The sequence below is a fragment of the Triticum aestivum genome, chromosome 7B (genome assembly GCF_018294505.1).
Source record: "Triticum aestivum cultivar Chinese Spring chromosome 7B, IWGSC CS RefSeq v2.1, whole genome shotgun sequence".
Lineage (NCBI taxonomy): Eukaryota > Viridiplantae > Streptophyta > Magnoliopsida > Poales > Poaceae > Triticum > Triticum aestivum.
The window spans coordinates 679,670,189-679,683,768 of record NC_057813.1 but is presented as its reverse complement, the minus strand read 5'-3'; the positions used below and the strand labels follow the sequence as shown (position 1 = coordinate 679,683,768).

Below are 13,580 nucleotides of genomic sequence, written 5' to 3'. Positions count from 1 at the left end.
AACGTGATCATGCCATACCTCCACTCTCCATCTCCTCCTTGCACCACACCCACCATGGCCTCCGGCTCCAAAGCACGGTGGGACAGCCTCTCCAGTGAACAAAAGAAGGAGCTCTCCAGAATTATAGCTGGCTGTGTGGCCTGGCGAGCCAATCGGAGACAGGCTAGCTTGCTGGCAAGCTCTCCGAAGCCGATGCCACCACTATTATCAAGTCGTCTGCGCCCATCCAGGCTGGCTAACACCGTCTCCCGGAAAATCCGCCGCATGTGATGGCCGGAAACGCATCCAGCAGGCGGAGAAATAAGCCATTTTCACGGAGGTTGACGTGGCAGCGGAGGAATTTGACAGGGGTACAGACGATGACCACGCCAACTCCGCGTCGGCCTTGCCCGCGACCGCCGCCAACAACAAGGAAAAGTAGACCATATGTGAGGCCGCTGCCGCTTGTGTCCCAAGAAGGCCGCTGACTACGCCTCGCCAGCCTACATAGTTGGTGACTTGCCCACTTCGCGGGGGCGGTGGCCACGATGATGGTCTTCCCCTGCCCCGAAAACTAACCTTGATTCATGTTTCATGGAAGTAGAGGCTACTCTCTCCCTCCCGCTGAAGCATATCCCTCTGAGGCTAAGGGCGGTCTGGTGAGCTTGCTACCGAAAATAGGGAAGACATGTTGTGGGAAACGGGATCCGCTGCGACCGTCGATAGACTAGGTTAGAATAGCATAGGCTTGTTCACTATGGTTTAGTTGAAATATATCCGCAATGTAAATGTTTTCGTCTGGTTTATATGAAAATTATGCGGTTTGCACAAATTTTGTTCGGTTTGTTGACATCTGCATCAGTGTTCATGGACCCGTCTTCACGGCCTACGGACGGATGTGGTGTCCAGCTTGAAGGTTTACATTGAAGATGCCCTAACTCTTACATATTGAAGGCCTATAAAAAAACTCTTACAATTTGGAGGGGGCAGCATCTCTCTCCGAGACAAAGAAACACAGCTTTCCTCCTCTGCAACCACACAACGCACGCACGGAGTCACGGCCTAACACATTCACCATGGAGCCAAGCAGCACCAACCCCGGCCGCGGCCGCGTGGTCCTCTTACCGCTGCCATACCAAGGACACATCAACCCCATGCTGCGCCTGGCCGCCGCGCTAGACTCCCGTGGCCTCGCGGTCACCATCCTCCACCCAGAGACCCGCGCGCCGGACCGCCGGAAGCTCCCGGCGGACTACCGCCTGGTCACCATCCCGGACAACATACCGCCGGAGCTCGCCGCGTCCGGGGACGTCGCGTCGTTCGTCTTCGCGCTGAATAAGAACTGCGCAGCGCCGTTCCGGGACTACCTGGCCGGCGCCCTCAGGGAGGAGGAGAAGGGGGAGGACGGCCGCATCGCCTTCGTGGTGGCCGATGTCGACTGGTTCGCGCCGCTCTCCGTGGCCAGGGAGCTGGGCGTGGCCGCTCTGGGCCTCATGACCAGCAGCGCCGCCAGGTTCCTGGTGTACTTGGCGTACCCAAGCCTATCCCACAAGGGCTATTTGCCCGTCCAAGGTATATACCAAATCGCCATTGTTGTGTTCTTTGTTTGGAGTTCTAACTTTTTAAATTTGTACAAACAAGAAAATTATAGTCGATTGATAGCCGCAGTGTCTGATTTGAATCGAATAGAACGTTAATTACATCACAGAGGTTGTTAGATCCGAATTATCACTGGCAGAATAACACGGTGCTTGATGGAATTCAGATCTGGCTAGTACTAGTTCTTGCATTTTTAAAGTGCAACCTGACGTGTGGAACCAAATATAATACAACTTGACATATAGAAAACTCAGGATGCAGGAAGCCGATGGTCAAAGATAAGGTTGTGGATCCTGAAACTACACCCACCCAAGATGTCCATTCTCACGAGGATCTGTGATCCTCGAGTAAGGGAAATAAAAAACGAAAAAGGACTAGGTAACACGATGTACGATCTACGATGACTTGTATAAACATTCTGAAAAAACAACTTCACAAAATTAGAAAATAGTTATCTTCATCTTCAGTCGACGAACACAAATACCCCATACATTCTGAAATACATACTATCATTTTAAAAATAGACAGTCTACCACATGCAACCTTTCCCATTCTTTTCGTATGATATATTGTTCAAAATTATAAAATTACAATATGATGAGAAAATCATGGAAAAATTCTACACGTACTCTTTTCATATATACAATCATAATATTATCTATTTTGTAGTCCCTCCGTTCCAAAATAAGTGTCGTGGTGAACTAAAACCACGGCACTTATTTTGGAACGGAGGGAGTACATATTGTCTTGACCATTTCTAAAACTACATGTTTTTTCCAAAGGGAGGGAGTATGTCTTATATTTTATTCCCTGCTTTCAACTTTATTTAACCAATGTTAGCTAGTATAGTAGATCGTGTTGATTACTTAAACAAACTACATCATATCAGGTTTAGTGATAACAGTGGGGATTCCATGGATGCCATGGCACCTCCCAAAAATGCAAAAAAAAATTAGGCCATATATTTGAAGCTAGATTACTGCAACATAAATGTTGTTTTAGGTCTATTTGTTAGAATGGTAATGATAGTTAGATCAAATTGCACTATTTGTAGTGTACTTTTTATCAAAAAAATGGACAAAAGTATCAAAGTTATGTTATTACTTCATTGTACATATAAATTGAAGCACCAATGGTTGTAGGATCCTAGATCCGCCATCCATAACCATGATATCTGGTAAAAGCAAAACTTACATGAAATGAGCCTCACCCACTTGTTAGGGGATTAGATTTTTTTGTATTATTTCAAAAACAAAATCGATGTAGGGGTCTTCCTCACTGCATTTTTTTTAAATCAGAAGTTATGCCAGCAAGGTACTACAAAGTCAAGTCATCTCTAGCTTGGCCTTTTGTAGCACGATTTTACTCCATGCTTCTAGCTTGTCATAAAGTGCAAAAGACCAAACTTCCACAAAGCTGGACTAACCTCAAAGTTCTTAAATATCCCATGAGAGTCCAAATAATTGAGAAGCTTACCTTTTATTAATGCGATGTAGGGACCTCCCTGCTGCATTTCTTTTGGGGGGAAAAAATCAAAAGTTATGCCCAGGTACTACAAAGTCAAGTCATTTTTAACTTCACTTTTTCCATCTTCATTTTTCTCACCACTAGTGAAAAAGTGAAGAAAACCAAACTTGCAAAGGTGGACTAACCTCATTTTTTTAATAAACCATGACTTGCCCACCCACAGAAGTGAGAAGCTTACACACCACTGACAAGGTTGGCCATAGATTAGTTGCTCCGGTGACATAGGTTGAGGAAATATGATGTAACGACAAAACAACGAAAGAGTGACCGAACACAAGAGGCCGGATATGTGCTCATTGTGTTTGTATCCACCCGAGTGAAGAAATCCACCCTTTGTGTATGTATCGAAAAAGTGACTAAACACAAACCTAACATAACCATCACCGTCGCCACCATTAGCTAGGCCGATGCACCTATGATAATTTGTGAGATTTAGATCCATTGATCAAGGGGATAAAAACACCACATGTTCTTTGGTGTCGGTCATGATAACAACAAAAGGACAAAAGCCATGAGATTTTCAATCCACATGATCTCCACCTCCGAGAAGTTGCCACCAATGAAAAAACACGAAGAAGGAAAATTAAATAACACCCACCACAAACTATGACCAGTGGATTCTCGCGTCTACCAATGCTAAAAGGCTGCCAGAGGTAAAAGACGGTGGGAGATCAGATCCCTTCCGTTATCGACAAATAATACTCCTTACATTTTCATATACAGGGCCACAAACTCATATTAATGGTATCAAAATAAAATTTAATATCTGCTTTTCAAGTTAGTTTTTGTTTTGATCATTAATACGGCCTTACAATGAACTCAGACACTGATCAAAATAATAATAAATTCATTCACTAAAATTTGCATGCTACATCGTATATATGTTTCACCTTATAGTGATCGTTAGAGTTGTTAAAGATCTTACGTCAAACCTTCACAAAAGTTAACCTTAATAGTATCCTAATTCTCAATTGACTGGAAATTAATTAAATATTAGGTCATACCGAGTACTGTCGATCTCACACATTAATTAAGATCCGTCTCAGATATCATTTTTCTGACTTACAAAAGCAACACTATAATTTTTTTTCCACTAGTCTAGATGAACATTTTTTTAGACGTGTATTACCAAATTGATCGTAGTAGCTAGGCAATACTCAACTACTCATTACACATGGCGTGATCTAGAGCAACAATATTGCGTGTTCAAACTGGTCTGTGTATCAACTTTGTTATGTTGAGCTTGGTACTTAATCGTGTTCTTTTCTTTGTTTGAGAAACATGGCCCATACTGAACTATTTTGTTCATCTGTTCATCAGAGTCAAATTTCAACACTGCAGTTGAGGAGCTTCCCCCCTTCTTCGTGCGAGACTTGCATCGTGTGATGGACATGACTCGACACCTCGCATACGCCAATCTCCTCGCCCACATCGTCGCCGGCGTGAGGCAATCCTCCGGCCTAATAATCAACACGTCCGGAGACATCGAGGGCATGGAGATCGAGAGAATCCACAGCGAGATTGCTCTCCCGGTGTTCGCCGTCGGCCCTCTGCACATGATGACGTCGTCTTCATCCGTGGAGAGCAGCCTACTGACAGAAGATCGCAGCTGCTTGGATTGGCTGGACACACAACGGCCAAACTCTGTGCTCTATGTAAGCTTTGGGAGCTTGGTGGGCATCGACACAGACGAGTTCTTGGAGTTGGCCTGGGGCCTGGCCGACAGCCAGCGCCCGTTCGTGTGGGTGGTCCGGCCAAGGCTGGTGCACGGGTGCAAGTCCAGCACGCTTCCTGACGAGCTACAGGAGAAGATAGGCAATAGGGGTAGGATAGTCAGCTGGGCTCCGCAGCAGGAGGTGCTGAGGCATCCGTCTGTAGCCGCATTCCTCACACACTGCGGATGGAACTCGACGACAGAGAGCATATCAGAAGGTGTGCCGATGATATGCAGACCATTGTCCGGGGATCAAATGGGTACTGCCAGGTACGTGTGTGATGTGTGGAAGGTGGGGGTTAGGGTGGAGGTGGAGAACCAGTTGAAGAGAGAGCAAGTCCAGACGGCCATCACAAGACTCATGGATGGAAAGGAAGGTGAAGAGGTGAGAGAAAGAATGAGAGATCTGAGGCATGTGGTGGTGAAGTGCACTAGCGAAGGTGGGACATCTGATGTTGCTTTGCAACGTTTAGTGGATTCCAATGTTTAAGTACACAGCTGTTTAGGCTATGAATTGTCTATTTTTCGTACGAGTTTCTAATTAAAATATTTATCATTAAAGATATTGCTTTTTTCATTGATCAGCTATTTTTTCCATCAAATAGTGGGATCAATTTATGATATTCACCTCATTCTTTTTTTTCCAGAAAATGCGAGAGCCTTGTGATTCGATCTGTCAATAGAAAGAAAAGTTTGTGCAACTGGTGGTTGCAAGAAAGATTTTTAAGGCATCCACAAATTATTATGTCCGTCGGAGACAGATTCTGATCAGATCAACGATGGATCAGTGGACGAAATACACATCGATTAATGGGATTATGGGGCGATTGGGTCACATGGGGCTATCCAAATAGACTAGTTTTCGTAACTACTATAATACACGTATAATGAAAGGGTATGTTCTAATCTCACTGCTGTTAGCAAGGAAAGTTATGATCTTGCGCCATTTGCGTCCAGCTCTTGCTTGGCCGATGGCTGGTGGAGGGCGGCGTGGTGGCTATGGTGGTGGCAGGGCGTGCTCGGCGCGGTGCTGGAGGACCTGTCAGATCTGTTCTGGCGCAGGCTTCTCTGGCCGATGCTTCGTTGGCGGCGAGGGTTGAGGCGGCATGGGCCGGCTACCTCCGGTGGCTCGGCACGGGTGGTGGTCCGGCGTGGTGGGGCGCCTTGGTGGGGCTTGTCAGGTGGTGAAAGTCGCGGTGATGGGCTTGGCCGGGGTGTTGGTGGTGCGGGTCTGTGGGGGCGGCGCTATTCCTTGGTGGTTGTGCCCCACCGGCGGCGCAAAGTGGGCGGTGCGGCTTCCCTTCTCCTTGGTCTATGTCGATGGGGTGACGGTGACCAGGGGCTCTCGCTCTAGTGTATCTCTTCGGGACCCGAGGGGAGTCGGAGTTGAGGCTCCGGGTAGGGGAGAGGGGGCTCGATCCAGGATGTACCCGCGGTCGGCGAGGTTCCTCCCTCCGTGGGTACGGTGGTCCTTGGTGGTGGTCGGGACTTCACGGTACTGTCGGGCAACACGGAGTCGAGGGCCATGGACATGGCGTTGTCTGAGTGCACTCGACGACAACCATCGGGAACCATGGAGGTGTGTCTCCCCCAGTTCACCGGTATTGGCTGGTGACACAGGGCTGGGGCTCCTACTGTGGTGGCACCGGCCCAACCTTCGCGGCTCATGCCGGGCTAGGAGTGAAACATGTGGACTTTCGCTCTTCCTACCGTGGCTGGTATTGTGTGGTGTGGGCGGTGGGTGAGGTCCTGGACTTGGATGCCGCTCTGGATGGTGGTTCGCATGGTTCGCTCTCCGGCGGGCGCCATGTCGGCGGTGGTGGCTCCCTTCTTGGTCGTGCGGGCGAAGAGAGGGGTAGCAGTTGGTGGCTTGGGCGCGTCCTCTGCTGGACGATGCCCATATCTGGATCTGGGGTCTGGGCGCACCACTTTTGCCCTAGGGCTTCGGTGACTTAGGGTGGGGTGCCGAGCGAAATCTTTGCCCTTTTGCGCCGGCGACGACGACGCTTACGGGTGCCGTTCTCTTCTTGAAGACGTCGTCGTGGATCTCCTCGCCGCGTTAGAGTTCCGGGTGCAGACCCTTGCCCAATGGGGCTAGGCAGCGACGACGTTCTGCGCTGTTCTCTCTCTTGGGGGCGTTGTCTAGGAGCTTAGGTGTCCTAGGGTGTTGCGTGATTGTGCTCCATTCTCCCTGTTTTCTCCTTCGGTAGTGTAGTTGCTTGTCTACTCTGCGATCCGGATAACCTAGGATCTGCTTTGTAAGAGGGTCACCTCACCACCATGTATCGTTCGACCGTGTACCTTTTCCGATTTGTGCTTTATTTATAAAGGGGGGCGAAAGCCTGTTTCGAGAAAGTTATGATCTTTTTCTAATTGGATGTGTACCGAGGTAAACCTCATTACATTATACTCCATTATGCCCGCAATAATGCCTGATATACTATGCACTGGACAAAGTGGCTAGGAAATGCCACACTCCTGGAACAATATCCAGCTCTATATAATATTGTCCTCCGAATGTGACGTTCAGATAAGATTTAATAGGCCCCAAACTTGCATCGTGGAATGATTGGATAAATCGTCTCGCCACGGTACATTTATCACATGGAACCGATCAACTTTGGTGGAATCTAAATGCGAGTGGTAAATTCTCGATAGATTCAATGTATAGAGCGTTGATCCAATCTGATGTACCAGTTGATATAAGAAGATCTGGAAGATGAAGATACCGCTTAAGAATAAAATCTATGCATGGTATCTTCGTCGAGGAGTCATTCTTACCAAATATAACCTTATTAAGAGAAATTGGCATGGAATATGCAATGCGTTCTTTGTAATCATGACGAAACAATAAAACACTTGTTCTTCAAGTGCAAATTAACTTGGTCTACATTGTCAATCATTCAAATAGCTTATGGCTTGTATCCTCCATGTAGTGCTGCTAGTATTTTTGCAACTGGTTACATGGAATTGATTACAAGTTTAGAATTCTTATCAGGGTGAGAGCGCTTGCCGTTATTTGGTCGCTTTGGCTATGTAGGAATGATAAGGTTTTCAATAATGAAAGTACTTCTCTTATGTAGGTTACCTATAGGCGTACCGGTACGCTTTGTTTATGGTCGTCTCTACAACGTGTGGACAATCAAGACATGTTTACGGAGGCGTGTGCATGCTTGGAGGACACGGCAAGGGATATTTTTACCCAACATGGATAGCAACATTATCTTAGGATTGGCCATCCTACAGTTTAGGCGGCATACAGACTCCATTTCTTGTACTTCGTCTTTATTACTGTTTTTTTAGATTCGACTTGGTATGTATGTGTGCATCTCAGTTATGCACAAGCCGGGTGTAATGCTTAAACCTTTAAGTAATAAAGCATTCTTTATCGTAAAATGCACTGGATATATCGTGCATGCCTCACCTGTCCATCTTTTTGAGACTTGTGCAACATTCTTCTCCCTCTGGATGGGAATATAAGTCTTGCATGGAAATTTAGGTCGTCGGATTAACTAGCAACATTATAAGATGACACAAAATATATATGTTTAGAATCTTCATTCAATGACTAATCTAAAAATAAATATTTTCTGACCTACAGCACATTTTTGCTAATCGAGCAGAAGAACTATGTGTGCCTGACTCATATCCCATCCGGAGGGATTATCTATTCATTGCATATATCTCCTTGTATTTCTATTACATCACATAACCCTGACAACTTTTTTCACAAATTATGTGCAAGATTCAAGACACACTATGCTCCACCCACAGTGCCAGGCATTGCTCCGCTCACCCCATGCATTAATATGTGATTTCCATGTTTGAATTCTTTTTATTCTTTAAACCGAAAGTCTAATTTATAATTGGATATTTGCGTTCTTGGTGGCGTTGATTTGGAAATAGGACCTGTCTTGAATATATTCCTACAAGTTTTGAAATTCGAATTCTGAAATAAAATTATACACTTGGGACACGGTGACTGTCGGTGTCAAAACCGGCGGATCTCGGGTAGGGGTTCCCGAACTGTGCGTCTAGGCGGATGGTAATAGGAGACAAGGGACACGATGTTTTTACCCAGGTTCGGGCCCTCTCGGTGGAGGTAAAACCCTACTCCTGCTTGATTAATATTGATGATATGGGTAGTATAAGAGTAGATCTACCACGAGATCAAGGAGGCTAAACCCTAGAAGCTAGCCTATGGTATGATTGTTATTCGTCCTACGGACTAAAACCCTCCGGTTTACATAGACACCGGAGAGGGTTAGGGTTACACAGAGTCGGTTACAATGGTAGGAGATCTACATATCCGTATCGCCAAGCTTGCCTTCCACGCCAAGGAAAGTCCCATCCGGACACGGGACGAAGTCTTCAATCTTGTATCTTCATAGTCTAGGAGTCCGGCCAACGATGATAGTTCGGCTATCCGGACACCCCCCTAATCCAGGACTCCCTCAGTAGCCCCTGAACCAGGCTTCAATGACGATGAGTCCGGCGCGCATATTGTCTTCGGCATTGCAAGGCGGGTTCCTCCTCTGAATACTTCATAAAAGATTTTGAACACAAGTATAGTGTCCGGCTCTGCAAAATAAGTTCCACATACCACCGTAGAGAGAATAATCTTTACACAAATTCAATCTGCTGACGTATTTTGCGGCGTGACGTCACATCACGGCCAAGCCTTTACTGGAATCATTTTTACTGTCCCACCTCAGCGCGTTTAGCGAGGCGGTTTCCTTGGCACGTCTTGTCAAAGCAGAGATCGTGTCCCCTCATTCCGGGATTCTCATCAATACGGGCGTGGGTAACCCAACCGCGCCATTGATTACGGCGCTTGGGAGATAAGCGAGTTTTATCAGGCTGGTGGGGACGCATAGCTTCGTCCGTCCATATAAGGGGATAAGGATCCACCTTTTCACCTACGCCTTCTTCCTCCTTTGCTTATTCATTTCCGTGCACTCGAGCTCCAGCGCCCAAGTCCGCACATCTCGCCTCAACCTTCCCCAGCCATGTCCGGAGCGGGAGGTAAGTGGATGGTCTCCTCCATAACGGAGGAACAAGTCAAAAAGCTGCGGAAGGCCGGATACTTGTCCAGCGACATCGCGCATCGGCTCCCCGACAAGGGGCAGCTCCTTCCTACCCCCAGGCCCCATGAGAGGGTGGTGTTCCTCACCCACTTCCTCCGCGGACTAGGTTTTCCACTTCACCCATTTGTCCGGGGGCTCATGTTCTACTATGGCCTAGATTTCCACGATCTGGCCACGAACTTCATGCTCAACATCTCGGCATTCATCGTCGTGTGCGAGGCCTTCCTATGCATCCAGCCCCACTTCGGCTTATGGCTGAATATTTTTAGTGTCAAGCCGAAGGTAGTGGGCGGCCGCCAAGCGGAGTGCGGAGGTGCCATGGCGGGCCGGATGGCCAACGTCCTATGGCTCGAGGGCTCCTTTGTGGAGACAATAAAGGGGTGGCAATCGGGGTGGTTCTACATCACCGAGCCGCGCGACCCCAAATGGGCGGCGGCCCCTGAATTCTGATCTGGTTTCCCCACACGGCTTACCTCCTGGAAAGAGACGGGCCTAACATGGGAAGGTTCAGAAGAGCTGACCGGACTCCAAGCCTGCGTCCAAAAGCTGGTGAACAAGAATCTCAAGCTTGTCAACGTAATCCAGGTCATGCTCATACGCCGGATCCTCCCGTGCCAACAACGGGCCTTCAAATTGTGGGAGTTTGATCCGGCACATCACCAAACCTTGAGCAGGCTCTTCGACACTACATACGAAGATGCCTGGAAGGTGCTGTTCAAGGGTGCCGATGCTCCCGCATCCGCTACCGAAGATCGCGGATTCAGCTCGCGGCTTCAAGCCGACGAGGTAAGCTATTCTACCCTTTATAGGACACTTTTTCATAGTTTGACTCTATGCGGGATCTAAACTCCCTTACCTTTGACAGGACTGGCTGAAGAAGGCTGAGCAGGCTAACTGTCCGGCTCCTTTGCCAGAAGACCCAGCGGATGCCCGCTTGATGGGGCTGCTGGTTCCGGCACCTCACGTGGTGCTAGAGAAGAAGGCCAAGAAGAAGGCCACAGGAACTCGAAAGAGTTCCCAGCGTCAGGTGTCATCGGAATCATCATCCGATGACTCCGAGGCGTATTCCTCCCGCGGAGACGAGGAGGAGAAGAAAGAGGCTTCTCCCCCAATGGGGGAGAGAAGAAAAGGAAGGCCTCCCCAACTGGGGAGGCCGGAGGGTCCAAGAAGGGAAGGACCCTTCCTCCGAACTGCTCCACCAACGCCGACGACGGCGAAGAGGAGTGGCCCTCGAGGGCCAAGCCCCTGGCGAGATCGTAAGTGTTCGGATTCCGGAATAACTCATGATTTTTCATTTGTCGCATAATGTCTTCTAACGCCGAATACAACCATGTAGCCCGCCCTAGGATGAGCTTCCTGTTGGGGAACGTAGCAGAAATTCAAAATTTTCCTACGTGTCACCAAGATCTATCTATGGAGAAACCAGCAACGAGGGGAAGGAGAGTGCATCTACATACCCTTGTAGATCGCTAAGCGGAAGCGTTCAAGAGAACGGGGTTGAAGGAGTCGTACTCGTCGTGATCCAAATCACCGGAGATCCTAGTGCCGAACGGACGGCACCTCCGTGTTCAACACACGTATAGCCCGGTGATGTCTCCCATGCCTTGATCCAGCAAGGAGAGAGGGAGAGGTTGAGGAAGACTCCATCCAGCAGAAGCACAACGGCGTGGTGGTGATGGAGGAGCGTGGCAATCCTGCAGGGCTTCGCCAAGCACCGCGGGAGAGGAGAAGGGAGAGAGGTAGGGCTGCGCCAAGAGGGAGAGAATCTCGTGTGTTGGGCAGCCCCTAGACCTGATCTATTTATAGGGGGAGGGGAGGGGGCTGCGCCCCTTCTAGGGTTCCCTCCCCAGGGGTGGCGACAGCCCCCAGATGCCATCTGGGTGGCGGCCAGAAGGGGGAAGAGGGGAGGCGCACCTGGGGTGGGCCTTAGGGCCCATCTTCCCTAGGGTTTGCCCCCTTCCCATCTTTCCTTGCTCCTTGGGCCTTGTGGGGGGGGGGGGGGGCGCACCAGCCCACCTGGGGCTGGTCCCCTCCCACACTTGGCCCATGCAGCCCTCCGGGGATGGTGGCCCCACTTGGTGGACCCCCGGGACCCTCCCGGTGGTCCCGGTACGTTACCAATAAAACCCGAAACTTTTCTGGTGACCAAAACAGGACTTCCCATATATAAATCTTTAACTCCGGACCATTCCGGAACTCCTCGTGACATCCGGGATCTCATCCGGGACTCTGAACAACATTCGGTAACCACATACAAACTTCCTTTATAACCCTAGCGTCATCGAACCTTAAGTGTGTAGACCCTACGGGTTCGGGAACCATGCAGACATGACCGAGACGTTCTCCGGTCAATAACCAACAGCGCGATCTGGATACCCATGTTGGATCCCACATGTTCCACGATGATCTCATCGGATGAACCACGATGTCAAGGACTCATTCGATCCCGTATTCAATTCCCTTTGTCCAGCGGTATTATACTTGCCCGAGATTCGATCGTCGGTATGCCGATACCTTGTTCAATCTCGTTACCGGCAAGTCTCTTTACTCGTTCCGTAACACATCATTCCGTGATCAACCCCTTGGTCACATTGTGCACATTATGATGATGTCCTACCGAGTGGGCCCAGAGATACCTCTCCGTTTACACGGAGTGACAAATCCCAGTCTCGATTCGTACCAACCCAACAAACACTTTCGGAGATACCTGTAGTGCACCTTTATAGCCACCCAGTTACGTTGTGACGTTTGGTACACCCAAAGCATTCGTACGGTATCCAGGAGTTGCACAACCTCATGGTCTAAGGAAAAGATACTTGACATTAGAAAAGCTTTAGCATACGAACTACACGATCTCTGTGCTAGGCTTAGGATTGGGTCTTGTCCATCACATCATTCTCCTAATGATGTGATCCCGTTATCAACGACATCCAATGTCCATGGTCAGGAAACTGTAACCATCTATTGATTAACGAGCTAGTCAACTAGAGGCTTACTAGGGACATGGTGTTGTCTATGTATCCACACATGTATCTGAGTTTCTTATCAATACAATTATATCATGGATAATAAACGATTATCATGAACAAGGAAATATAATAATAACTTATTTATTATTGCCTCTAGGGCATATTTCCAACAGTCTCTCACTTGCACTAGAGTCAATAATCTAGTTCACATCGCCATGTGATTAACACTCACAGGTCACATCGCCATGTGACTAACATCCAAAGAGTTTACTAGTGTCACTAAACTAGTTCACATCATCATGTGATTAAGACTCAATGAGTTCTGGGGTTTGATCATGTTTTGCTTGTAAGAGAGGTTTTAGTCAACGGGTCTGCAACATTCAGATCCGTATGTACTTTGCAAATCTCTAGGTCTTATTGTAAATGCTGCTTCCACGCTCCACTTGGAGCTATTCCAAATGGTTGCTCCACTATATGTATCCGGTTTGCTACTCAGAGTCATTCAGATAGGTGTTAAAGCTTGCATCGACGTAACTCTTTACGTCGAACTCTTTATCACCTCCATAACCGAGAAACATATCCTTATTCCTCTAAGGATAATTTTGACCACCATCTGATGATCCACTCCTTGATCACCTTTGTACCCTCTTGCCAGACATGTGGCAAGGCACACATCAGGTGCGGTACTTAGCATAGCATACTATA

The 13,580-nt window shown here is 48.1% G+C and overlaps 1 protein-coding gene across 1 annotated transcript; it reads left to right on the top strand.

The window, feature by feature from the left end:
- Nucleotides 1–986: 986 nt before the first annotated feature.
- LOC123161955 (DIMBOA UDP-glucosyltransferase BX8) lies at nt 987–5,405 on the top strand. The gene is made up of 2 exons (XM_044579765.1): nt 987–1,551; nt 4,426–5,405. The coding sequence occupies exons 1-2, from the start codon at nt 1,056–1,058 to the stop codon at nt 5,307–5,309; spliced, it is 1,380 nt and encodes a 459-aa protein (XP_044435700.1). The 5' UTR covers nt 987–1,055; the 3' UTR covers nt 5,310–5,405.
- Nucleotides 5,406–13,580: the final 8,175 nt, after the last annotated feature.